The sequence below is a fragment of the Octopus bimaculoides genome, chromosome 18 (genome assembly GCF_046866305.1).
Source record: "Octopus bimaculoides isolate indiv1 chromosome 18, ASM4686630v1, whole genome shotgun sequence".
Lineage (NCBI taxonomy): Eukaryota > Metazoa > Mollusca > Cephalopoda > Octopoda > Octopodidae > Octopus > Octopus bimaculoides.
The window spans coordinates 29,815,815-29,843,443 of NC_142945.1; the positions used below are offsets into that span (position 1 = coordinate 29,815,815).

Consider the following 27,629-nt stretch of genomic DNA (forward strand, 5'->3'; position numbering starts at 1 on the left):
CGTTTGCTTATTTATTTATCCAGCAATTAATATTTCGGCAATATTTATTCCTACATATCTATCTATACACATATACACACGCGCATATATTGCCTTTAAATTTTGGCACAGGGCCAGTAATTTCGGTGGTGGATTAAGTCGATTACTTCGATCCTCAGTAATCAACTGGTATTTATTCTATCAACCTCGAAAGGATGAAAGGCAAAGTCTACCCCGCTGGAATCTGAACTCAAAACGTAAAGATGTATGGCTGCGGAACTCTAAGCAGATGCATACACTGTTATTTTCTTCATACACAGAAAAAATAAAGAAATTTGTTGCTGCATGCTCCATGGTTCGCTGAACATTCGTTGGAAGACAAGTAACGGATTGAAAAAAATTTCCAACCACCAGAATTTTAAAAGATTTTCTACACTGATATTTAACTCAAATCACAGTCATTTTTTGTAGAAATAAATAATCAAAAGCCTTCAAAGTTAGGTAATTTTAGCCAGTTGATAATCTCAGTTGCCGACATACCGGAGGTCGCAACTGTCTGGGTCCATGAGAATATCATTAAAATGTATCTCTTCCTCTTAGGAGTGTGATTCTGTTTTTGTATTCCTGAATGACAGAACAAACAACCGTCCGTCCGTCCGTGTGTGTGTGTGTTGTGTTGTGTGTGTGTGTGTGTGTGTTGTGTGTGTTGTGTGTGTTGTGTGTGTGTGTGTGTGTGTGTGTGTGTGTGTGTGTGTGTGTGTGTGTGTGTGTGTGCGCGTGTGTGTAGGAGTTAGGGATCGGCAGCCCTGTCGTTGTTGATTACGAGGTATGTACGGAGGATCTACTCTGCCGCCCATTAAAGATTGGTGGTTCAGTTTTGAATAACGAGACAATGTTTTCGAAATGAAACTAAAGCAAAAGTAGGACGTGACCTGAACAGTGGGCTTCCAGCTGTGTGTTGTCGTTAGACACGAGAAATAGTACTTTGCGTAGTGTGTTCTTGGAATCGTGACACTCTATTACAGTGCATTCGAACAACGATTCTGCGTAGAACAACGATATACAGCGAGCGAGCATATTCACACATTCCAGAGATATCAGGTGACCAGAATGGTGAGTTCACAAGACGGTACCTACAGGAGGAAAGCACTTGGACTGGCCTCAAGTGAGAAAATAAACAGCACTGTGGCATTCATTCTTTCTAAAGTAGATTCGTATCTCTGCGAGTTCATGAGGCGCCACAGGTACAAAATGTACGATCTGTTCGAATCACTCAAAGAGTGCTTCGAACAGATCATCATTGATGCTGACTTGTTTTCTTCCTATTTAATCGAAAAACTTTTTCAAGTTGCATAACATTTTAATCGTATTTAATCAAATTTTTTCATCTGCGTAACAATTTTTGTTTTCTTTCATTAAATTCTTTTCATTAAAAAAAATAAAATTTCATAATGTTTTTCTCTTCTTATCGTCGGCACAACGATAAAGGTAAGAGTGTTCCCATGGAAACAAAGAATTGCGCCTTCTGATATGTCACAATGGAGGCTAAAATTACATAACTTTATAGACATTTTCATTGTTAATTTCTGGAGAAAATGAATGTGGTTTTCATCATCAGCATGCAAATCCACAGCACTGCATAAGATTTGAAAAATTATGGTAGTTATTTGAAAAAAATTCCAGTAGCTGGGTTTTTTTTTTTTTTTTTTTTACAGGCTGATTAAATAATTGACTATTCATGCACATCACAATGTGTATTTGAAAATCTTAGAATCGGGTAAGAACTAAAATTGACTATTTAAACCTAATTCGGTTTTATAATTTTTTCAATGCTATTAGAACTATACATATATTTTCCAGCAGTCAATATCCAGAATATATTATCTGGTGATACAACTTCGGCAAGCATATAATTTTACACGAATTTGTCACATTTACACCACAATGTACTGGGCATCGGTTCAACCGACAATGGCCTCCTCTACTCAATATATGTATCTTTATGCAAAATTAAGAGTGGTAAAATACAGAATCGGTGGAGCACCAGATAAATTGATTTGCAATATTTAGTAGCATCCATTTACATCCATTTCCATTCAGAACTCAAATTCAGCTTAGATTGACTTTGTTTTTCTTCCATCAAAGGTTGATGGATTAGATACTAATAATGGATTAAAATAAATTCATTCGTCTACACTACTCTCTTCAGTTGTAGGTGTTTATTCTTCACTTTGTTGCTGATATTCTTAACCACTTCCCCAACTTTCATTTTTGTTTTATAGCCTCAGCACAATCTCTGATATAAATATATTCCCTCTTCATGCCTGTCTCTGTTTCCATTCATTCTTTTCTTTTGTTAAAGATTCTTAGTTTATTTTCTTCTCTTTTCTATTTTTTCTATCACCTAAAGAATGGAAAATCTACTTCTGCAACATCATGAGAATATCTTCTACTGATTTGGACAAAGCCTATGGTGTAATGTTTGAACACACACAAGGTTGCCTGTACGAATTATCTCTAACAAAACACTTCAAGCCGATTTATCCAGGTCAGTCATTCAAGATACGATACTGGGTCGAGAACTGGTCAGTGGCCAAAACTGACGTAATGCCAAACTGGTTTGTGAAAGCCAAGAACTTAAAATCGCGTGTTTTAAAAAGTACTGCTGGTGAAAGCTTAAATTTCGTGAAACCTTTTAACAAACCCAACCAGTACAAAAGGCAAGGTCCTTTGGATAAATTCCACCCTTATTCTCCAAGTGAACGTTATGGTGTAAACGCATTACCAACAGAAGTGCATCAAAAGAAGGCAGCTGAAAGAATTATACCCAAGCCTCAAATGTACATAAGAAATTCTCACAAACAAATGCTTATCCATCCAAATGATTGGGTGATTGTAACAGCAAAAGAAACTATTGATGAAGCACAGTTCCTCTCAGGTATGTTATATTCTTTATTCTTCAGAAAAATTTGGGAGAGTCTATATGTGTGAGATAAATTCTGGGCAACTGAACGTATGGAACCTAATTTCGATTTCCAATTTGAACTAACAATTTGAACAGGCTATTTCATGCTTTAATAGCAAATAGATTCTATTGTCAATGAGTTCGCTACACCTACATTGTAATTTTCAGCAAAGATATAAATATTGCAACTTCCCATTCAGATAAATTTCAGCACTGAGAAGATAAAATCCTAGTTACTTGTTACTGAAGTCTATCATTTGATTATGACTCCTATTTCAATGCAACGCACTAAACTTACATTGGTTATGACATTAGTAAACTTACTAACCTCATAACTTCCCATTTCTATCTATATTCTAAAATACTTAGTTCCCTTGTCTACGTGACAAAATTACTTTATTAACGGTGAACGGTATTATCAATGCGCCTACTGTTGTATAATATTGATATTTATGTATTTGGCATACATTTTATATTTTTTACACGGTATTTATTTTATATTTTACATCATACTACCACCTAAGAAGCAAATCAAAATATATTTTATTGTGTATCTATTTAAAGCTGCCTGCCAAAGTTGACCTGTCTTAGAAGAAAAGTACTATATCTGAGCATACTATATGTAGAATTTGTGTTCTACTCTTTAACAGATTTAGCTATCATCCTTTGAAATCAGTGACGAAAACTGTCGTCACGAGATTGTGTTTGGGTCACACTAACTTCATGGACATGTGCGCGCACACACATACGCGCACGCACACACACACGCACACACACGCACGCACACACGCACACACACACATGCACACCACACGCGTGCACCCACACACGCACACACACACATGCATACACCTACACGTATACGTCTAATACATACATACATACATACATACATACATACATAGGATCCAGAAGTATCTCCCATATTTTCTTTGTTGATGACCTGAAACTGTATGGGCCAAATATCAACCACATAAAAATGCAATTGGACCCTATAATTCAATTTTCTACAGACTCTGGGATGAAATTTGGTGAGTCCAAATGGCTATTTTTGATAATAAAACGTGTAAAAGTTCTGTCCTCTTCTGAAAATCGAAGAATGAACGGCTAGACAGTGAAGCTTCAACAGTCAGATGATAATTATAGGTATTATGAACAAGATGAGTATGTCAGATATAACGGACCCATAAATAAGGAATGAATACATCGAGAGAGTAAAAAGAATATGGTCATCAAGACTCTCGGCTTAAAACAAGCATATTGCCCACAACACCTTTGCAGTGCCTGTCTTCACACCGACGTTTAGCCTTCTCAACCGGTTACTACAAGAGCTCAATGAGATAGATGTTCGAACTCGCAAGCTGCTCAGTGTTACAGGAAACTTCAACATCAATGGAGATGTAGACAGGCTGTACTTCCCACGCAAGGATGGTGGTCGTGGTCTCAAATCTGTATTGATGGGATATAAATCACGTATTGTGACACTGAAGCAACATCTGCAAGCAGAGGAAGGAGACCAGTTACTACTTTGTCCAAGGTATGACCATGAAATTAATAATATGACTAGGATAACTAATGAACTTGAGGAGGGGTATGAAATAAAAGCTGATACAGAGCTATCCCTAAAGAGCATTGATAAAATCTATTTATCAGAAGAACATTATAAAAAATGGACCAGTTATATGAGAAGATAGTCCCAGGGTACTTGACACGAAAAACACAAACCACAGAAGGAATCGATCATGTCAAAAGCTTAGCTTGGAGTAACAAGTTTATGACCCTTTGAAGGCTATCTCCATACATTCAAGAACAAGAGATCCCTACCAAGTACATACAGCATTAAAGGCAGAAAACCAAAACTGTGAGAGAATGTCAAGATATCATCTTCCCATAAGATATGATGCAGTGACCAGAACTGTCTGGAACAGGATAGAAAAAAAAAATACCTCAGGCGAATTTTACCATGGGTCAAAAGAATATTGGTGGAACTTGAAAATTAAAGCAGCCATTGAACTAAAACACAAGGGCAGGTATTGTTGTGTAGGACGACGAGAAAAAGATACGTTCTGTTGTGGAAAACAACTTCCCTCTGGACACCAATGTGGTAAGAATAATACAAGAGAAAGAAGACATCTATGGACATTGATAAGGTGGTTGTAAATCCATTGCCCAAGATATACTTTTAGCTATATACCTATTATTATTGGAGGAACAGCATACATACCAACCCGTCTAGAGTAAAGTATGGCTGAGCTTGAGATCTTTGGGAGAGAATACAAATCCTTAATAGAAACACTACAAACTATTTTCCATTTGAAGCAATGCATCGGTTCAGACGCGTTTTCCACTGTTCAAAGCAGTCCTGGAACTCTTGCAAAGTGATGCCTTTTAACGCCTCCATTGTTTTTTATCTTCACCTCTTCCACATCTGCAAAACATTTTCCTTTAAGGACTTTTTTCATTCGGGAGAACCAAAAAAGTCGCTGGGAGCAAGATCGGGTGAATAGGTAGGGTGAATAAGCGAGGTCATGCCATTTTAGGTCAAAAACTGCCTCACAGTGTGATGAAACCACCACTCTCAACTTTGTCACAGGTCAGAGCCTTTTCGTCTCACCGCGTCTCACAAACGCTTCAGAACTTCCAAGTAAAATGTCTGGTTAACAGTTTGACCAGGAGAAACAAATTGTGTGGGCAATTCCTTTTGCCTCAATGAAACAAAGCAGCATCGTCTTGACACTGGACTTCACTTGGCGCGCTTTTTGGAGGCGCGGTAACATTGAATGCTTCTATTGACTTGATTGTTGCTTCGTTTCCGTGTCGTAACCGTGGTACCAGCTTTCATCAAGAGTGATGACCTTCGAAAAAACTCCTGATCCATTTCCAACTATTCTTTCAGTTCACGACAAGCATTCAGTCGTGACTACTTTTGATCTTCCTTGAGCAAGTGAGGCACAAAGTTTTCTGCAACTCTTTTCATTCGCAATTCCTCGCTCAAAATTTGTTGGCGTGATTCGTTCGGGAGGTTCGACGATTAACCTGGGCAAGGTTGGGCTTCAAGCAACAAGTGCCCATTCCTAAAGTGTGAAAACCACTCGTTTTGCTCATGGAAGCGTCCTTGTGAGCTGTTTGAAACATGACAACTGTTTTGGCTGTCGATTTCCCCAGAAGACAACAGAATTTCACGGAAGTACACTATTCCTTCGTTTCAGCCATCGCAAAAATCGACGAACAGAGGAGAAACACTGCAAAACAAAATCGTACCTCGTGGCAGTACGACCGCAGCAAATGATGCTGGTCGGCAGACTGAGGCCTGAGGGTCACATCAAATGGTTCCTAGCGGCTGAAGTCTGAACTACAACTGGCTTGTCCCACAGAGAACCTTTCCAGTTACTTTTGGATACCTCCTCGTATACATAGATATATACATTTAATTTATGATATTATGCTAGCAGTTTTTAAGTAACAGCTGTGGTGTTTTGCTGTTTCGCAAACAGTTAGATTCTGAATTTTACATAACTACGTTTATGTAAATGTGGAAAAATGGTTAACAGACTATCCCGTTAAAATTACATACAATGGGTTTTGTATCTGGTTTGCAAAATTCTTTATGTGAATTCGTGTGTTGAAGCAAATTATGATGTATCTGGGGAGAGTCGCATTGTCTTAATGCCTTGTTATCTAAAACACTCACCGGTTCGATTTCCACTCATTTATTTTTTGTATTTTTTCTTCCAAGGTTTTCGTCGCCTTTTGCAACTTTGTCAACATCCATTGACAAAGTTGCAAAAGGCGAAAATTTGAATAGAAAATTTGGAAGAAAAATATAATGGGCCAGCATCGTATGTAAAAAGTAATTTCTATTTTATTCTCCAGGAGATAGAACTAGCCATCAAACATTGATAGTGTATGCCTAATAAGAATAAAGGTGTTGAACTCTAATTTACCTATTAAGCACATCAGAGAAAAGTTGATACAACTCAATCACAAGAAATTTTACAAATTGTTCTCATGCAATTTTTATCTTGTAGACCAGTTATTCTGAAACGGTGTGCAGCAAATTTTTAAAAATGCAATTTAAGGCTTTAGAAAATATGTTATGCGGGCAGTTTGCTCAGGAACAGTTGGTCAAAATATGATTTGTGGAAAACAATAGTTAGAAAAAATAGTTGGTTACATCAACAATTAATCAATTTATAGCAAATATTAGATTATAGGAAATATTAAAACTTTAAAGATTTATGAAATTAGTTCTTATTAGAACATTAAAAGTGTTGTAGTTTATAAATGTGTGTTAAAGTAGAAAGCGATGTTATTAGACTGTAAACATAAAATGACATAACGTGAATTTATATAGTGTATAGCATTTTGATTAAAAAAAAAAACATTTTAATAAAATGTGATGATACAACCTTTCCCTTTAACTTATTTTAAGTAATTCATTCAATTGTATTTCGATCAACTGTTTCCAATATCTGGACTGAAACCAGAAAATCTTGAGCAACATCATAAATGTGTTATTCATAATTTTCATTATACACAAATATAATTATCAAAAGAAGACGAATAACTCGTCTATAGTTTTTAGTTTAAAACATAGGATTTTAAAACTTTCCATACGAAATGTAATAGTAATGTAATTCTTGATTTTTATTGTACCGCGAAACTAGTTCTCTACTAATAAACTGTGTTATGGTAGATGTGTCGTAAATGAATGAAATAATGTTTCACTTCTCAACACCCGCCTTCCTTTTCTTTTCTTTTTCTTTTTTTTTTTGTCCTCTTTATCATAGTTAGTCATCTTTTTATTTTCATGTTTCTCAGTAACATAAAATGACATAACGTGAAATTATATAGTGTATAGCATTTTGATTTTAAAAAATACATTTTAATAAAATGTGACAATACAACTTTTCCCTTTAACTTATTTTAATGAAAACGCATTAAGAAAATTTGCAAAACACTTCCTTAACAAGTCACTATTTCCTGCAATACATTTGATAATTCTTTATCCAAAATGCTTGTGGCAGGAGTTGTTTCAGATTTCAGAATGTTTTCCACCAGAACAAACCTACCCATTACACAGTCGCTTTATCCTGTCAACCATATAGAAGAGTTAAAAATTTATTTCGCTTCTTACATTTGTTTTTTTTTAACTTAAATTTTAGCATTTATAAGATCAAAATAATATATAACTGTAAACTAGCTATATAAAAAAGTCCTAGGTTTAAACAGCTCTCACTAAGCTTATTTTCCCACTGTTTGATACATTCAAAATCCAACAAAATGAATAAAATTTACTTTTAAGAAAACATTTCACGAAAAAATTCGGTGCGCTTTCAGTGATTTATCATTTGTGGAGCAAATTTCTAACAGAAGATTTTCGGATTTTGGAAATTAAACGATAAAATACCATTACCACCGTTCATAATATTGCTGATATGAGCCAATGAAATGTGGTTGCCCAACCTACTAGTAAAAGAGACAGGTCTCCCTCAAATGGCACCGTGTTGTCCTAAAAAAGAAACATTGGATTATAATTAATGACAGAGACGAGATGTTTATAGCAGGAATAACTTTCATTATAGCTCTGTTGCTAAACAGTATCATTAACAACAACTTATTACTCTTGTTAGTGATATATCTACTAAGAATAATTTTGTTATATACATCAAGATTGTTGTCAATATATACTGGTAGATACATCTAACAAAACTCAGTATCATTAACAAGAATAACTACAATCACCACCATGAATATCAGAATCAACTTTCATCTTCAGGGTTACCAATACACCACACCAATACAACTATCATTACCACCCCTATTACCACTGTCACCCCATTAACATCATTATCATCATCACCAACAATATCGCTGTCAATATGTCTACCACTTAGCAGACCTATCACCAGTAACAACATGATTATGACTTCCACCAATCTCGGTGTGTTAACACCAGCATAAACATCACTAGCAACACCATCAAGATTATTTCTAGCTAAATTACGATCATCACTGCCACAACACAAAGAACAATCAACAACACCAACATTATTGTTATGACTATCACTACCATCACTACTATATGTATCCTTATCATCACCCCTTCTATCATTAATGTCAAATGTTTATAATTGACAGACAAGCTAAAGGTTCCAGTCGTAGAGAAAGTGTCGGCTCTGAAGAAATTTATTTTCCTCAGCGTTGGAAAATTGCATTTCATTGGCGACGGATCTAGACCAGACACAGACGAAGATTACGAGATAACAATTCATGAAGGCGATGAGAAAATCCTGATAAAAGGTGTAGGTAAAGCAGGTGTCTTCTACGGTATACAATCACTGCTCAGTTTGAAGACGGGAAACCCCACCAACGGCTACACCGTGCCCATAGCCTTCATCAGAGACAGACCTCGCTACTCTTATCGTGGAGTTCAGATCGACGTGGCTCGGAATTTCCACAGTAAAGAGTGTATCCTCAAACTGATTGAAGCTATGGCTACCTACAAGATGAACAAGTTACATCTGCATCTCACCGATGACGAAGGATGGAGGATCGAGATCCCAGGCCTACCCGAATTGACATCGGTCAGTCCAATATCATAGTCGAGTGGATGTGTATATTCTATGTGGGTAGCAATTATAAAGCTGAACATAAGAAGGCCAAATTTCAAATGACTGAAATTCAGAATAACGAAAATGCAGAACACGGAATGCTGTAATGTTAAAAATCAAAACACCAAATGTTGAAACATTTTGAAGGAATATAAGATTTATTTGCAGTTTTAAAAAGGAATTTATTCGAGAAGTTACACGATAATAACAGATAAGCGAGATATCTAAAACAAAAATTAAATAGATAAATAAAAGTGTTCTTCAGGGATGCAACGAACACCTAAACAAAATGTAGATAGTTTGTTCATCAAATATTTCCTCACTTTAAATTCTCATATTAATTAGAATTTTCTTCCATTCTTTCAAAACAAATATTAATATCTTGAATACCATTAGATCAAAAGTTGGCTTGTGCACTTGCATATCTCCATTTACCATCACTCATTCGCTCTGTAATACTAATATATAAGCTTTGGCCTTGATCTTACGGTATATTTATGGTTGTATTGAAAGAAAAGAAAGGAAATATTCAATCATGAGAGAATTTAAAAAACAGAAGTATTCGATAAATAAATTATTCAATGCTTTTGTTTTCAATATTGTATCTTGCAAAAACTTCTATTTACTAATCTATTTATTTTTGTGTGTAAATATGCTAATTTTCTCGTTTACCTTTATTATTGTGATGCAGTATAATAAAAAAAATTGTTTCACAAATAAACTCATTTATAAAAGTGTAAATAAATAGCTTTTAAGACCGTTTCTCTTATTTTCGACATTATTGTATTCAGTATTCTGGTTTTTCGATCATATGAAATTCGATTTTCTTATGTTCAACTTATAAGACAAACCTATTTTGTCTGTGTGTGTAACTTTTAGTAGGAGAGATATGACCATTCATATTTGAGAGTATCCGTATGCAATTATGTATATGTGAGATCTTTACACAGGTATGTATATATGCATAATCATAACTGTATGTGTGCGTCTCTATGGAATAGACTTGTAGATACCTAGTACAGACATCCTACATATGCACTTACGACGTCGAGGGTTCCAGTTGATCCGATCAACGGAACAGCCTGCTCGTGAAATTAACGTGCAAGTGGCTGAGCACTCCACGGACACGTGTACCCTTAACGTAGTTCTCGGGGATATTCAACGTGACACAGTGTGACAAGGCTGACCCTTTGAATTACAGGCACAACAGAAACAGGAAGTAAGAGTGAGAGAAAGTTGTGGTGAAAGAGTACAGAAGGGTTTGCCACCACCCCCTGCCGGAGCCTCGTGGAGCTTTAGGTGTTTTCGCTCAATAAACACTCGCAACGCACGGTCTGGGAATCGAAACTGCGATCCTATGCCTTAACCACTGGGCCATTGCACCTCCATATGCACATACACACTAACTTACATATAAAAAGGAGCTGTCTATGCATTATATTCTCTCATACGTTCAGACATGTGCGTTCTTATAAATGCATACACATGTAAATCTCAGAAGACCTATCATGCTCATCATTCCACATATACAGATACTGATACTCAAATGTATATAAAGATATAAAGAAACTTTCCTTACAATGTCTCTCATTGATCAGTAATTCACCATATTGCTTATATTGCAGATTGGCTCCAAACGATGTGACGATATGACGGAGAGAATATGTCTGATGTCACAGCTTGGCTCTGGTCCCAATATGAACTCATCAGTGAATGGTTACTACACAGTTCAAGACTATCAGGAAATTCTTAAAGCAGCCAAAAAACATTATATTGAAGTTATACCCGAGCTAGATATGCCCGGCCATGCCCGTGCCGCCATAAAATCAATGGAGGCGCGGTCCAAAGCAATCAGTGGAAGCACGGGTTCAATGTATTTACTGACCGATCCTAATGATACATCACGTTACCAGTCTGTGCAGATGTTCAGTGACAATGCCTTAAACCCATGCGTGACAGGGAGTTTCAGATTTCTGACCCATTTACTGAACGAACTAAAGGCCATGCATAAACCTATCATGCCGCTGAAAAACTATCACTTTGGAGGAGACGAAGTAGGAGATGGAGCTTGGTTGAAGTCACCCGCTTGCCAGAAACTATTGAATTCATCTATTTTTACAACCAGTAAGATAAAACATTATTTCGTCTCTATGGTTAGCAACTTAACTGCACCTCTTAATCTGGACATCTCCGCTTGGGAAGATGGACTAATGGACACTAGTGAACAAGTGTTTCCGAGAAATTCATTACAAAATAGAAATGTAACAGCTTATGCTTGGGACAATATATGGGAATGGAACAAGGCCAGCCGTGCATACAAGTTCGCCAATGCTGGATATAAGGTAAATTATTAAATTTCTCTTGATATACGAGAATTTTCAGTATGCCTATCTATCTACCTATCTATCCATTTAACTTGGAAGCTATCTCTACATATATGTACGAGTATGTGTGTGTATGTATGTGTGTGTGTATGAGTGTATATGTACATATATCTAATTATATATATGTGTGTGTGTGTGTGTGTGTGTGTGTGTATCCTGCACACACTAGCACTGACCCCCTTCCCAGCACCTACACCATCATCCACACACCTACACATGCACACACACACATGTCAATGTCACTAGCCCCCTTCCACACGCACGCACACGCACATACACGCTCTCACATACACACGCAGGCACACCTTCGTTTTGGGATCACCACTACTTTATTATCGCCCCTTCTTCCTAGCTCTCCTGTGTGACCCCTCTGTCCGGCATTCGCCATGACAGATCGCTAGCCACTATACTGTCTTCTATTTTCCCTCCCTGTTTATTTCTGTGTTCCTTTCTGTCGAAACGTGTAGGCTCGAAACGTAAAAGACTTTCTCACTTCCCGAGCGTTAAACTAATACATCCGTTTGTTATTGACACATCCGTCTTCGTCTTTTGTTTTTCTTTTGTAAATTCTCACCATATATATATATATATATATATATATATATATATATATATATATATATATATATATATATATATACAGCAATAAGAAAATGTAGGGGATCAAGAGGTGGTATTCATATTTATTAAAAAGAAACAATTATAACAATATACATACATGTATAACATATTATGCTTTACATATATAATATATAAAATATAAAAATACCAGTAATTATTAAAATATATAACGTAGACCATAAAAAGTAGAATAGTATCTTACAGCTGTTTCAGCCAAGAGGCCATAGTACCCCACTTTACTTCCATCCCTTCGGTGAACTGAAGTATTTAGTAGATAAGATTAAGATACTTGGGTGTGCCTCTGGGCTTCGTCAGAGAGTTTAGAAAGTTCATAAGGTTAAGTTATGAATGTAAATACATACATATATACACACTTTTACATATACATAAATATACGTAAATACATTTATATACATTTATATGCATTTATATGTTTATTGTATATGCGTACAAAGGAATCAATTATTATTATTATTAGGTGTATTATATTATTCTTATTAGATAAAGTATAAACAGAGGAAAGGAAAATAATCAAAAGAGAAATGATAGTGGAATTTAAATAATCAATATATCTTAAGATTACTGTAGTTATGTAGAAATGAAAAGGTATATAAATGAGGAATACATGTATATATACATATATAAACACACACATATATATATATTCATGTACAAACATACCCATAGTACATACATATTTCATGTGTTGAGAAGGGAGGAATACTGTAGTAGTTCGTATTTTTCTTTTTATATAATTATAATAATTATACACAAACATATATATATATATGTAAGGAACGACCGTGCGAACTCAAAAAGGAGAAATGGTGACGAATGGAAAAACAGAGGACTCCTTTTATTTAAACGTGTCACACGGTCGAACACAAAATATTATATATCAAATGATGATATACATATAATATGTTATACGACGATAACATAGATGACCAGTAATGAAAGACCACAACCGTATAAGATGAATAACAGAAATATTTATTGTAGCATTAAAGTGTATGTCTGTGTGAGAGTGTGAATGCGACATATAAGAACATAATAAAAGACAGGCCGTCATACAAAGAAAAGTGTGTATGTGAGTGATACATGTATGTGTATGTGAGACATTACAGCAGATAGAAAGAGAGTCAATAACCGTGAGCATTTATACCAGTTCTTGGGTACACATTAGTATGAGTCTGTATGTGAAAGAAGTGAGTTGAGGCTGTGTGTGGCAGTGCTGATCACTAGTTGTGGTGTTGTGGCTTCCATGCCGGGCCGTGATTCTTGTTATACAGATGTTCGTCGCTGGCTGAAATTCTCTTGTCTGTTTATTTATCGTGGTGAAGCTGAGTCACCTAACAGAATCGAAGAGAGAGATGTGCCGCGGTGGTTTAGTTTGGTGTACATAGTAAGTCGTGTTGACGCTGGTGGTGATTGATGCTGCTTGGTAGTAATCGTGTTGGTCATGACGATGATGCTGGTTAGTAGTAATCGTAGAATCGTGTTGGTCATGACGATGATGCTGGTTAGTAGTCGTAGACTCGTGTTGCTGATGTGGCGACGGCGGTGGTCATCGTTGGCTGGACGAAGCTGTTGATGTGTCGCTGGCTGATTGTTGCTGCTGCTGTCGTGTGGTACACGGAACAGTTCTCAAAGAGAACTGAACCGAGACTAATTTGCTGGGTATGAGTTGCTCTATTTATAGCGAATTATCGGCTCCCGAATGCTTCAGAAAAATACTCTGTCACGTGACCTTATTAGGGGCCGTGATTGGTCAGTTTGCGTTCTGGCGGGAACGGTTCGAAGAAGTTGCCGCTTCGAATAATAATCAGTCACGTGATGACAAGGAGATGGGTTCTCCGCTACGCCCGCGTTTGTTTATATTTAAATGAGAAGATTGTATGTAATGGCGATAGTAGTTTTGTATGTAATGGCGATCGAGGTGTTAGTTTCACTACATATATACATATAAACATGCGATATGTTTTCTATTGAGGGCTTGAGTTAACGGTCCACAATAAGTGGGTTAGAGTTTATATTAATACCTGTGATATTAGTCGGTACTAAAAGTAATAAATTTCCGGGTATTAATCAAGATACTTTATTATTTTCCGTTACTTTTTGTTTATCGAGTGGCTGAAATCCTGCGGGAAGTGGGGAGGGGGTTATAGTCTGTCCCGTAATTTAATTGGTCATCTATTGTTTTGAAAGGCCATGAGTTTGTTATGGTTGGTTAATGGATAACCGATAACAAAAACAACAAATTAGGCAAAAATATAGAAGTACTCTCTCTCTCTCTCTCTTTCTCTCTTTCTTTCTCCATCTATCTATCTCTCTTTACTGATCGACAGGTTGTGATGGCACAAGCTACTCATCTATACTTTGACCATCCATATGAACCGGACCCGGAAGAAAGAGGATATTACTGGGCAACAAGATTTATTGATACCCGAAAAACTTTTGGTTTCCAACCAGGAAACATTTACGCTAACATCGATATGAAACGAAATGGAGAAAAACTAACTCATAGAAGTGTGTGTGGGCCGAGCGGAAACTTGTGTGAAAAACTCAGCAAACCTGACAATATAATCGGTAAGTTGTTTATGAAATTTCAAATATTGCCTTAAGATTAGAATTTTCATGAACTGATCGGATTTCTACAAGTCTGTCTTTTTATTTTTCTTGTGAATTTCTTTGCTGACACTATTTTCAGTATTATTAAAAACACAAAACAGTATTCATTTTTCTTATAACTTTGTGCTTTCTAACCTACGACCATCAATCTCTTTCTATTTATCCCAATCTATCCATCTATTTATTACTCCATATATCACTTTCTGCCTATCCTGCAGTAATCTATCACCTCCCTTCCTGTCGTCATCTCTTCGCTTTGCTTTTCCCAGCTACAGACTTTCCTTTGTTCCCTCTTTCTCTCTTCCCTTCCCTTTCTCACTCTCTCTCCCTCACTCTCTCTCTCTCTATCTATCTATCTATCTTCCTCCTCTCTCCCTTTCTTTTCCTGTCACTTCCTCTCTCACACTCTCCCTCTCTCTCCTACCGCCAGTTTCTTCCCTTTCTTTTCCGACCACAATATCTCTCGCTCTATTGTTTTAACACCACTATCTCCTGTCACTCACCTGCTCCTACCGCCTATCTCACCCCTTTCGCAATGGATACTGCCACCTTTTTCTTACAATCTTGGCTGAGGAGAGGGCGTAGTAGCAACAACAACGCATCTAGTCTCGACTGACCAGAACTTACAGTCTGGTTCCTTTTCAAGATGTTAGGAGGCAAGGCATGGCTAAAGAAGCTTCAATTGTTTGGCTGGGTTTGACTTCCATGGAGGAGGTGACATTCATCACTAGTAGCCGTTTTCATCTCGACTCGACTGGTCACTTCTCATTTGATGCCAGCGGCGAGGTGAATTCATTTTCTGTCCTCTTCATTAAAATGTTACATCTGTCAGTTTTTGTCTTTTCAATATAACATCCTGTGCTTTAATGGTGTATTTCCAAGTTCGTATCCCTTGAATTGTTTCTCGAATGCAAAATTTTGTGGCAATGTTTCTATGTCAACCTCTGTAAGGTACTTACCTCAGGTTTAAACTGGTCTTAATGTTTTGACTCCAGTTGAAAGAACTTCATGCTCATCAAAGGCATGTCCTAATATTCGGTAGCAACTTTTTTTTATCTGTGTAAGAGATCTTCTGACGAAGCGATAATTTTAAGACGAGCTGTAGAACGGACAAAACAGTAGACTTATACAACACAAAACAAACAAAATATATAGTCGTATGATTTAATGGAAAGTTTAAGGTGATGATAATATAAAACAAAACGAAATGTTCAGCTTTCCAGTTAAACGCTAAATGAAAAAGTCAGAACTCATAGGAAAAGAAAATCATTTTAAAGAAAAGTTGTTTGCTACTTTATGTAGCTCAACAAACTTCTGTACAGCTCTTAGTTATAGTGGAAATAAGTTGCGCTTACTCCAGCATGCTTTTGTCGACATAAGGAATTTCAAGTTCTTTAACTTTAGCCAGCTCGCAGTTCCCAAAGTGCCATTCAATGTTTCATGGACCTCTTTTCCAACACTTTCCTACTGTTATACATTTTTTTTTCGTCATTATTATCTTCATCAACACTTTATATTTTTAACAAGGTCTGCAGTGTAATGTGTGGAGCGAATCAGTAAGAACAGATGAACAAGTTTTTGAAATGTTTTTCCCAAGATTACTGGCAGCTGCAGAGCGAGCATGGCATGAAGCAGACTGGGAGAAAACTGGAACTCAACAACTGAACGAAACTTCTGATTTTACTGAGTTTATATCTACAGTTGGTTACAAAGAATTACATCGCTTGGACATGATGGGAATCACGTATCGAGTACCGCCACCTGGTGCCTAGTACGTAAAGCTGCTACATTGTTTCAGTGTAATATACATCTATTTCAGTTAAGAATTATATCTCGTCACTAACACTGCCCGCCACAAAGACAATTTATGTTTCAAATATTTCTTTGAATTTATCGAAGCGTAATAGTTATATAGCAGTTTCCCATTTCTTCACACAGATCTTTTCCTTTTCATTGAACTCTGCAAAGTCTTTTGTGCTGCAGGGGTTGAATAGAAGAAAAGAGACAAAGCAGTGTGGTCTACCTCTCCACATTCTCAGTCAGTTGGGCCAATCTTGTGACCCCATCAGACTAAAACAGTTTTTGATCATCCTCTTCTCATTCTCAGGTTGTTGAATGTCTGTCACTGAACCCATGAGAGAGGTCATCAGCGGAGTGGGTTCCCATGTTAATTGAAGAACGGAGTCTGGTTCTTTTTCGAGATGTTAGGGGCTGAGCATAGCTGAAGAAGCTTCAGACGTTTGGCCGGGTTTTACGCCCATGGAGGAGTGACAGATTGTTGTTCAACGTTGGATTAAGTTTCTTGCATGGATTGATCCATTCCAGAGAGAACATGCATAGTCTACAGAGAAGTAGCACAAGGCCAGAGCTATAGATCTTAATGTGTGTGCTGTGGATCCCTATTTTGGTGTTGAACAGTTTTCGTAGAATGTTGTTTCGAGAACCAACTTCCAATTTGGTGTTTTTGATGTGCTCCCTTAAGAAGAGAATATGATCCAACACAATTCTGCAATAGATAGGTAGATTGCTCCAGCGGTGTTCCAGATCATTTCGTGTTAAGAGGCCACTTAGTTTCATGATTCCTGAGATGAAAATAGTCCACTTGAGTTTTCGCAAGTGGTTGTGTTTGTAATAGAGTAGTAGTTCATTTAGGGTTGAGATAAGGTTTGCTTCTACTACCTCAGATGTACTCTCTTGGGATGTTACACAGAGACCATCAGTATAGATAAGCCATTTAGTTTTCTGTGACATAGCTGTGGGGCCAACACAATACTTTGATGTAAGCCATTCCGTTGCCGCCGTCAGCGATTTTGCTTTTTGTTCAAAACAACAAAGAAGTACCTGTCATTCAGGTGCGCCCCAATGAGATTTGTATGCACCAAGTCTTTCGTCAATTTCAACATTTTTTCAAGAGGAGACGGTGGTTTACAGTGTCCAATTCTGCAGATAGATCCACAAAGACGGATCTTGTTATCCGTCCTTTCTGAAACCCATCCTCAATATAGTGAGGGAGATCCAGAAGTTGGTTTTCTTGTAGATACAGATTTGTTTGGTTGTAATTTGGCTTGTTAAGAAACAGTAGCTAGTTCAACAGCAGGAGCAAGTCTGTTAAACTTTTTGTACCTATTTCAAGTCAAGATAAAAAAAAAGTACTAAAAGAAAGGAAGTACTGCATAATTAACCAATGTTTCGTTAGTTTCTTGGAAGACAGACTGATGTTCCTATCCACGGAGAGATGTATCAATGTTGTGAAATCTACGGTTAGCCCCAGTAAATCGTCACCAACTATGCATGATGCATACACATGAATCATACACATGAATCTTTGAGGAAAGATCTTGTACAAAGATCATGGAAATGCAGTAATTATTGCGCCGTTACAATCACAAATATATCCCATTTCTTATTATATTTTAGCTGAATTTTAAGAAATAGATTTCTCAGATTATGAATTACTATTATACACTGGTTTCCTCTTCATAGTTGTTATAGTTACAACAATTTGATCGTTGTACTAGCTGACCTTCTTCAGGTGTATCTTTAATTATGCTCACAAACTGAGAAGAATTTTTTTTACAGAGGATCGAGGCTTACTCGATATTGGACTGATCCCGGCTAATCCTACCTACGAATTCGTAGAATGAATTCGGAAAAAAAGGAAGAAATCACTAAAATTTTTAGAAAAAAGTCAAGATAATAAATTGGGAACAACCTTACAATATAGAACAACAGAAATAATCGATGCATGAACTGGAGTCTGATAACCTCTTCAGTAGGCTTAATAAAGAAATTAGTATCATTCGGGTGCCTTTAATTAAGTAAGAAAGAACATTAGGTATGAAAAAATTGAATTCGAAGCTCTTAATTTTTGTTACCTATGAATTACTGTAATACAAACGTTCAGTGTCGTGTGTTCGATGTGTCTGTTTACTTGGTTCAATTTCTGGATCAGTGAATTTGTGTGTGTGTGTGTGTGTGTGTGTGTGTGTGTGTGTGTGTGTGTGTACGTGCGTGCATGCGTGCGTGCGTGCATGAGTGTGTGCGTATACACACACACACACACACACACACATATATATATATACAGTCAATTCAAATAAACGAATAATAAAATTAACAATAACAGACAACAAGAGGACGTGCAGAAGGAATGTATTAGTTTGACACTCAGTAAAAGAAGTGAGTTTTTCACGTTTCAAGCATAGCTCTTCAACGGAAAGGAGAAAGAGAAAAAAAAACAAAGAAGGAAAAGAAATTTCCAACAGCTCGAGCTGTTGGCGATGAAGAGCTATGTTCGAAACGTCAAAAACTCTCTTTTTACTGAGTGTCAAACTAATACATTCCTTCTGCACGTCCTCTTGTTATCTATTATTGTTAATTTTATTATTCGTTTATTTGAATTGACTATTTTCCGCACGGACACATCTAGGTCCTTCCGACTGATTTGGATTACCATGCTTGTGGATTTCCTTACTCTACCCTTGGATTACGTTACCTTTAAATTCGGATGAGTATTGAGTAAGTGGTATAACATTATTTTATAGGCACAGAGCCTAAAAAATTTGATGAGTAACGAGTGAAATGTTGTGAGGATTCACGCTCATTCATTGTACATTTGTGGTGTAATTGATATGAAAATATATAAGTAGAAATCGAAACGAAGCTATTTTCATTGAGAAAAGTGGTTTTCACTATAAACAATTAGATTATTTATTTTCATGCTCCTAGTCATTGGCAACTTTTTGGCTTTTGTCTCTTTGTTTTTCTATTATAGTATTGATCGTTTTGGTCAGATTCAGGCCAATTCAGCAATTCCAGGCTTGAAAATTGAGTTTAGTTCTGACAGACAAAATACTTGGACTACTGTTGATAAACAGTCGAAAGCGTATCCAGGTCAGAAATTATATCTAAGGACAAGGTAAGCTTCTTTGGTGAGCCAATGAATATGTTCGCAATTTTTATAGTTGATGTTCGCGATTGTATCAAACCTATTCTTTACTTATGGTACATTCTAGTACAATGAGAGGCTGTTTATGCAGAGAAATGACCATACAGTCAACGATGGAAAGTAATATTCGATTTTATCCTTAAGTGTTTGAAAATACCCTCTTACGATGTTTTCACATTATTCAACTTCTTGTATAATTAAATAGTTGTTTTTGATAGATTGAAATTAATGCTCTCTTGAATCACAAGTGAGAAAGAAATTGTGGAGTTAGCAGGTGCTACTAGGCATCACTATGAAATTTTGAAAATATTCAAATGTAATTTCTACTGTACTTTTTACTTGGAGAACATCCGAAAAAAGCATTTTGATATTTCATTTCTAAAATATTCATCCAAATTTCAGTGAATTGGTCAAAATCTTGCCTAACTGGCCTAAATGAATAATTAGCCATCTTTATAATCATTTCTACTATAGGCACAAGGCCTGAAATTTGGGGGAGGAGGATAGTCGATTACATCGACTCCAGTACTCAACTGTTACTTAATTTATCGACCCCGAAAGGATGAAAGGCAAAGTTACCTAGGCAGAATTCGGACTCAGAACGTAGTGGTAGACGAAATACCGCGAAGCTTTTTGCGCGGTGTGCTAACGACTCTGCCAGCTCGCCGCCTTATTAGCCATCTTCATAATGTCATATCTTTGAAACTATGGTGATAATCATCTTCAAATTACACAATAGTAACCATAGTATAGCAGTTGCCTTTTCTTTTTCAAGTTCTTGGAAAGGAAACTTTTCTGAGAGAAATTTTTTTAAATGTTTATGTCAAGCCTATTTTGTTGCATGTCACAATCAATTTCGCTGTTTTCAGACGTAGTTGAATCCCAAAATACAAGCCACGGGCACTTGGCTTTTAGCATATTTGTAGTTGGTATAGAACTAAATAAGTCCTATCCTGAGATTTTGACACTCACATAAGTTGGATTTTCTCCGTTTTGACTGTGATTTTTTTTCCTTTTTTTTTTTTGCATCACGGTCTTCGAAATGACCGTGATGCAATAATGAGCTTTTTAATAAAAAAAAAATGTAAAATTTATGATTTATATTTATGAAAAATGAAAAATAACGATAAAATTTTCACTTTTATATTTCGTAACGATTATCTGACCTACCCCTATCGATTTTTATATCAAAATAAGGCAAAAACATCCCTCTTTGCGACTGTATGTACAACTCGAATTATAGCGTTCTAGCGCTTTGAACTAAAACGAGGGATGCCATTCATTAGTCAAAAAAAAAAACGGGACAAACTTTGTAAATGTATGGATTTTAATTAAAACAATATGATAAGAAAGTTCACATCTAGAGCTTTTAAATGGTATATAATTTTTTATGGAAAAAAAGTTTACTTTGACACGAATATGGTAACGCAAAATGTGTTTTTGCGTTTTCAAACTGTGCTTGTCTCCATTGTACGGTGTTCTATAGTGATACATAGTGCTTCTGTAAATCGGTAATTTTAATGCCAAACCTTTTGGTAGTGGCATGGTTAAAGAAATTAAGTATGTGTCTCTGATGAAAGGTGGTAAGTTGTGAATATTATCTGCATTTAAAATATTATCTACTTTTGCAGTTATATATATATATATATATATATATATATATATATATATATATATATATATATATATGTGTGTGTGTGTGTGTGTGTGTGTTTGTGTGTGTGTGTGTGTGTGTGTGTGTGTGTGTTTTAGAAGTATGAGACAGATCCTTGTGGTAATTCATCCAACAAATTGCAGATTCAAGATGTAGTTACATATTACACAGGCTTCTTCTCTATACAAAACGGGTCACAATATAACTATATTCAGCCAAAGGGTTCATATTGATAATCAGCATCACCATATTTACTCCATTTCTAAACATGCAAATCACTTCTTAGTCTTGCCAACTGAGTAGACTGTGCTTTCTTGGAGAGGTCTAGTAAGACCGAAATATATCCATGCTTCAACCTGTTGCCTTTAAAGACAGAATCCAATCCCATCATCATCATCTAATTTCCATAAAAATATGTTGCCCGATCTTATTGAATTTTTGCCTTACTTGTCTTTCAATTTTAAACACCTCTGGGAAGAGAATTTTTTGCATACTAATTAACCTCGGTTAATCGAAGTTTTTTCCACTTACTATATTATATATGTGGTTGCGCTTTTTGTATTTAAATGTGTAGCAAAGAATGGAGTCATGATGCTACTTGATTGGGATTTTTATCGAGCTTGAATATTGAAGATTATACCCAGTTTCCAAATTCTGTGGATTTGACACTGCTAGTACGAATAGTTGCAATTGCTAATATATGCAGCTCCATGATATTCTAAATACATATTTTTGCTTTTGTTATAAGTTATAAGTTTTTGAATTTTCTTGTTTTTCGGAGTTTAAAGAGGTTTCCCACCAATTTTCAGTAGTCTGTGTGCACGAAAATCTTATACTGTGCATAATTTTTCCTCTAACGAAAGTATGTGCACACCAAATGTATAACAAAAATTGTTAATCACTACATTATTTTAGGTGTCGTAATGAAAGAGGATAACTGAGAACCAATCACTTTATTCAGTTACGATGTTCAACTTCAGTATGACTAAGTACAGAGCATATGTAGACATTTATCGTAAATGGTTAAAAGCATGATTTTTAAAATATATGTGAATCAAATAACAGTAATTCTGACAGCCAAATGGCTTTAAGACAAAGAAGTGTGCCGAGAACACCGTTTGGAAATCAATGAGCGTCTAGTGGCAAGCCTAACATTATTAATCATTGTGAGCATTTTGCACAGAACTTATACTTTTCCTAATCATCTTTCCTGAGAGCCGAATTACAATTTCTTTGACTTATGTACTACTTTCAACATCATCCTTTTATTTTCTATTTCAGGTCTGCAGATGGCAAACGAACTAGTAGAGTAGTCAGCTTCACTGTTCGATAAGGCACACAGGATATATTTCTCTTCGATGCATTCATCCTTAGAGAAACACATGCACAAATATATTTCTTAAAGTGCCGGCGTATTTTGAAAATGTCATACCTGATATTTAAACAATCTTCATATTTTCAAGATTAATATAAAATTATTTCCTGAATTACGATAGTTGTAAGTCTTGCATCATTCAAGAAATTTCTAATAGATATCAAACCTAGTTTTACTTTCTTTTAATTTTCAACTATAGTTGTATATAATTTGGTGACATTTCTCTAGTCTATATTTTTAAAAAAAAGTGTGAATGAAATAGCAGTTTTTAAAATTTAGTTCCGCTGCCCTAACGATGTTTACTCTCGGTGTTTAGATTTATTACGTGGAGATAATTTAAGCTTCATCGATAATTACGTAGATAATCAGGACTGATTGACAAGACATTATCCCTCGATACTAAAAGAAAGCATGAAGTCGAAATGACTAAAAAAAACTGCTATTTCAATCCCAATACTTCTTTCGCAATGACAGAGAAAAGGCGTGTCGCCAAAATATACTACTACATTTAAAAATTGAAAGGCAGCAGAATTAAATTCAATATCATCGCTCAATTTCAAGATCAATGCATGCAGCACATGAGCGGAACTTATATAATTCAGAAATAAATCTCGTATTAATGGATATCAAAAAGTGAAGATATCTAAACGTCAAGTGCGAGATTTTCAACAAATACCAACACTTCAAGAAATACATTCTAGAATCCTGGAAATAAATTTAAATGACTTTACCACCAACAGAAATGTTATGAAAACATACACATAATTTATCAAATTTTTGAGAATTTATCAAACATAATCAACCTTACAGAAACAAAAAGTTACGCCCGTTTATGCTACATTTTATGTACATGCGCAACCAGAAGTTTATTTTAGCTAACTATATTCCAAAACATATGGAGGTTTTTAATTTGTCTTATGATTGCTACAGGTAAAGATTTTTCTAAAGGATGAAAATTTCAAGTCGGATATGTTAATTAAAAGTGCTACACCACAATATATATATATATATACATATATTCTATTATTCTTTTACTTGTTTCAATCATTTGACTGCAGCCATGCTGGAGCACGCCTTAAAGGGTTTCTAGTTAAAGAAATCAACCCCAGGACATATTTTGAAGCCTTGTACTTATTCTATCGACCACTTTTACCGAACCGCTAAGATCTGGGACTTAAATACACCAACCCCAGTTGTCAAACGATGATGGCGAGGAGAAGCACAGATACGAAGACAAACACACACAGACATATATATATATATATATATATATATATATATATATATATATATATATATATATATATAGATAGATAGATAGATAGATAGATAGATAGATAGATAGATAGATAGATAGATACATACATACATACATATATATATGTGTATATATATATATATATATATATATATATATATATATATATATATATATATAGTATGTGTGTGTGTGTGTGTGTGTGTGTGTGTGTGTGTGTGTGTGCAGTTCAACTTGCTTATCACTTATTTAAAACTGGAATAAACTTCGATTTTCTGATTAGCTTTCCAAAATATAATGGCTTATTCTTTTTACAATGAAAGAAGAAATAACTGGATGTTTTATGTTTCTGAATAGAAATTGATATTATTCATTTATGAATGTATGGAAAAATGAGCAACACGCTCAATTACCTTATCTTGTTTGATACACTTCCCATCTTTCGTTTTAACGACTGTACAAAAATGAGATTTGGCTGATAATTCCATCAGGTCAATAGACTGTATAGAGGCTCGCTTGTTCGTTTCTGATTTGTACAATTTTGATCCTCGGCAGATGCTTATATTTTGGTACCTTTTAATAATTATAATCAGTGCACCAATTGCTATTGATGCCTTTTGTTCAGTCATATGCTTTCATATTGCTTATTTCCATTTTAAGATCTTTATACTTTGGTAAATTTTCGTCTTTCTGTATCACTCAGAGCGCATAAATATTCATTTGTATGTCTCTATAAGTGGAAAATTTGCTTATATCCCATAACATTAAAGTTACGTCTAGATTTGATACGCTTTATGCCATTACTTTCAGTTACGATTTAGAATCATTTCCATATCTGCAAATTGATATAGTTGCGACATATCCATAAATATGGTTATAGATTTTCAAAGAATTATGGGTTAACTATTTACTTAGGTTGATCGCATAGCCTAATTACTAGCCTAATCACTAGCCTAATTACTACATTTTGGTAGATTTTGTTTCAAAACATTGAATCTTGTGTATCTAAACTCATACATTTTGGTTCTATTTTTGGTGCAGTCTTTGAACAGATATTGACTTCCATATTACCTTTATCTAGACTTTTACAACGTGACCATAGAAAGGTTACTTTTACCATTCTTTCATGTTTTCTTTGGTAATTTTCTTATATATCCGAGAGTGAGCTGAAAAGTTCATAGGCTGAATATGAAGGAGTAATGTTAGAGCTGTGAAATCTTTCAACTCTTCTCATTGGTAATTGCATTATTTCTTTCCAGATAAACTGACACTTGACTGTTCAAAGAAAACTTCAAAAGTAATTAGTTGCGACTTCTCGTGAAAATGGGCAAAATTTGGCATCGTGGTGTTATCATGTACATGCAGAAAAATGGTTTATAACCCCACCCCACGAGACATTCATGCTGACATGGTTGCTACATTAGGAGATGGCACTCCAGCTTTTATCAACTGTGCAAAAGTGGGCATTTTGAAGATGACCCAAGGTCTGGGGGTTCTGCAAATGCCACCACTGAGGAAAATAGTGATCGCGTTCATCACATGGTGACGGATAACAGGCAATTGACTATAAATCAAATAGCCAATGCTATTAGCATATCCCGTAAGAGAATTGAGAATATTCTGCTCAATAAACTTCGCAGAAGGTTTCTGCTCGATGTATGTCACGTCTTGTGACACCTGATCAAAACCACACTAGGTTGATCACATCACGGGAAAATCTGACATTGTTTGAGGAAGATCCAGCTGATTTCCTTGAACGTTTCCTAACCCATGAGTGTTGGGTTCATCACTTTGAGCCAGAGACAAAGAGACAATCCATGCAGTGGAAATACACCACCTCGCCAGCTCTAAGGGTGGTTTCATCTGCATGAAGGTAATGGCCTCAGTTTTTTGAAATACAAAAAGCATTGTTTATTGACTATCATCAAAAGGAACACACCATCAATGGAGAGTACTGTGCCAACTTGCTGAGACAGTTACGAAAGGCTATCAAGACAAAACGCCCAGGAAAGCTGACAAAATGGGTCTTGTTTCTTCAGACTACGCTCCAGCACACAATTGGGGCCGAATTAGGGTTTGGTAATAGTGGTTAAGTTTAGCGGTAGGTCAAAGTGTTTACGATTGGAGTTAACCCTTAAGTTAAGGTTAATGATTTTAGTTTTGATGTAGGGTTAGAAACTAGGATTATGGTTAGGTTAGTGAATGGAGTTAAGTTTAGAGGTTAGAATTGGGGATTGGAGTTGGGATTTAGACCTACGGATGAGAGTTTACAATTAGGGTAGGGTTATTGTTTAGTATTATGATTAGGGTTTACCTTTTAGGATTATAGGTTAGGCCTTAGCATTTGTACCTAAGGTTTAGTGTTAGAGGTTAAGGAAAGTTACAATTGGATTAAAATTTATTTGTGCTTGTGCACAAAAACCAAAATAAATCTGATTTCCCAACTGTTTGTTTTGAAACTGTTTGTTTTACAATGTGAAGTAAGTGATAGCTTTGAGACTGTGCTACGATTTTTCCCAATATTCCAATTTTTTCCCCCTTTTTCTCCTCCCTTTTCTTCATTTCGGAGGAGACAACCAGCCATAAGTTTTGAATTTTTGAACTTTTTCAAAATGAATGTTTTATGATAAGGAATAATAATTCTTAATAATATAAAGAGAAATATCAACAAATTCAAATCTTAAACATTCCAATATACGAGGTGCGTTCAAAAAGTATCCGACATTTTTCCTGCCAAAACTAATGTCCTTGGGCGGGAGGTGATGCTACCCTTCCTGCGCATACGTACAAATTTTGCGCCGGTAGGCCACATCAGTTCCCAGCTGTTACACCTAGAGTACAGACGTGTAGTGCGCGCTGGTCAGATTTTTGTTTTCACGCAAGATGACCGAACGTATTGGACACCATAAACCTGTCTCATCACCAGTGATGATGATCTTCCTGAAGTCTGGATCATGGCCTACACACTCCATCATGTCCTGAGTGATTTCCATGTTGAGTTGCTTCTGCTGCTCCTCCAGCACCTTGGGGGCGAATTTCGCCGACACTCTCCGCATGCACAAATCCTCCGTTAAAATGGAATGCACTGATTCTGTGCTTATTCCCACTTCGTGAGCAATTTCCTGGATTGTTATACGTTCTTCCATGGCTATTCGCCAAACCTCAATCGGCTCCTCTTTTCGGCTTGTGGATGGCCTGAG

The 27,629-nt window shown here is 35.9% G+C and overlaps 1 protein-coding gene across 5 annotated transcripts in view; it reads left to right on the forward strand.

Annotated features, from left to right (window-relative positions):
* Positions 1 to 24,179, forward strand: part of LOC106867497 (uncharacterized) — a 53,202-nt gene extending 29,023 nt beyond the window's left edge. For 2 of the 5 annotated variants that reach the window (XM_089365951.1, XM_014912383.3), the window contains 7 exons: positions 2,390 to 2,917; positions 9,086 to 9,531; positions 11,184 to 11,900; positions 14,912 to 15,152; positions 16,722 to 16,965; positions 19,969 to 20,112; positions 23,078 to 24,179. In XM_089365951.1, the coding sequence (XP_089222077.1) occupies positions 2,390 to 2,917; positions 9,086 to 9,531; positions 11,184 to 11,900; positions 14,912 to 15,152; positions 16,722 to 16,965; positions 19,969 to 20,112; positions 23,078 to 23,129 (2,372 nt within the window). In that variant the 3' untranslated portion in view covers positions 23,130 to 24,179. The other 3 variants (XM_089365952.1, XM_089365953.1, XM_014912399.3) reach the window with 3 other exon arrangements.
* The last annotated feature ends 3,450 nt before the right edge of the window (positions 24,180 to 27,629 follow it).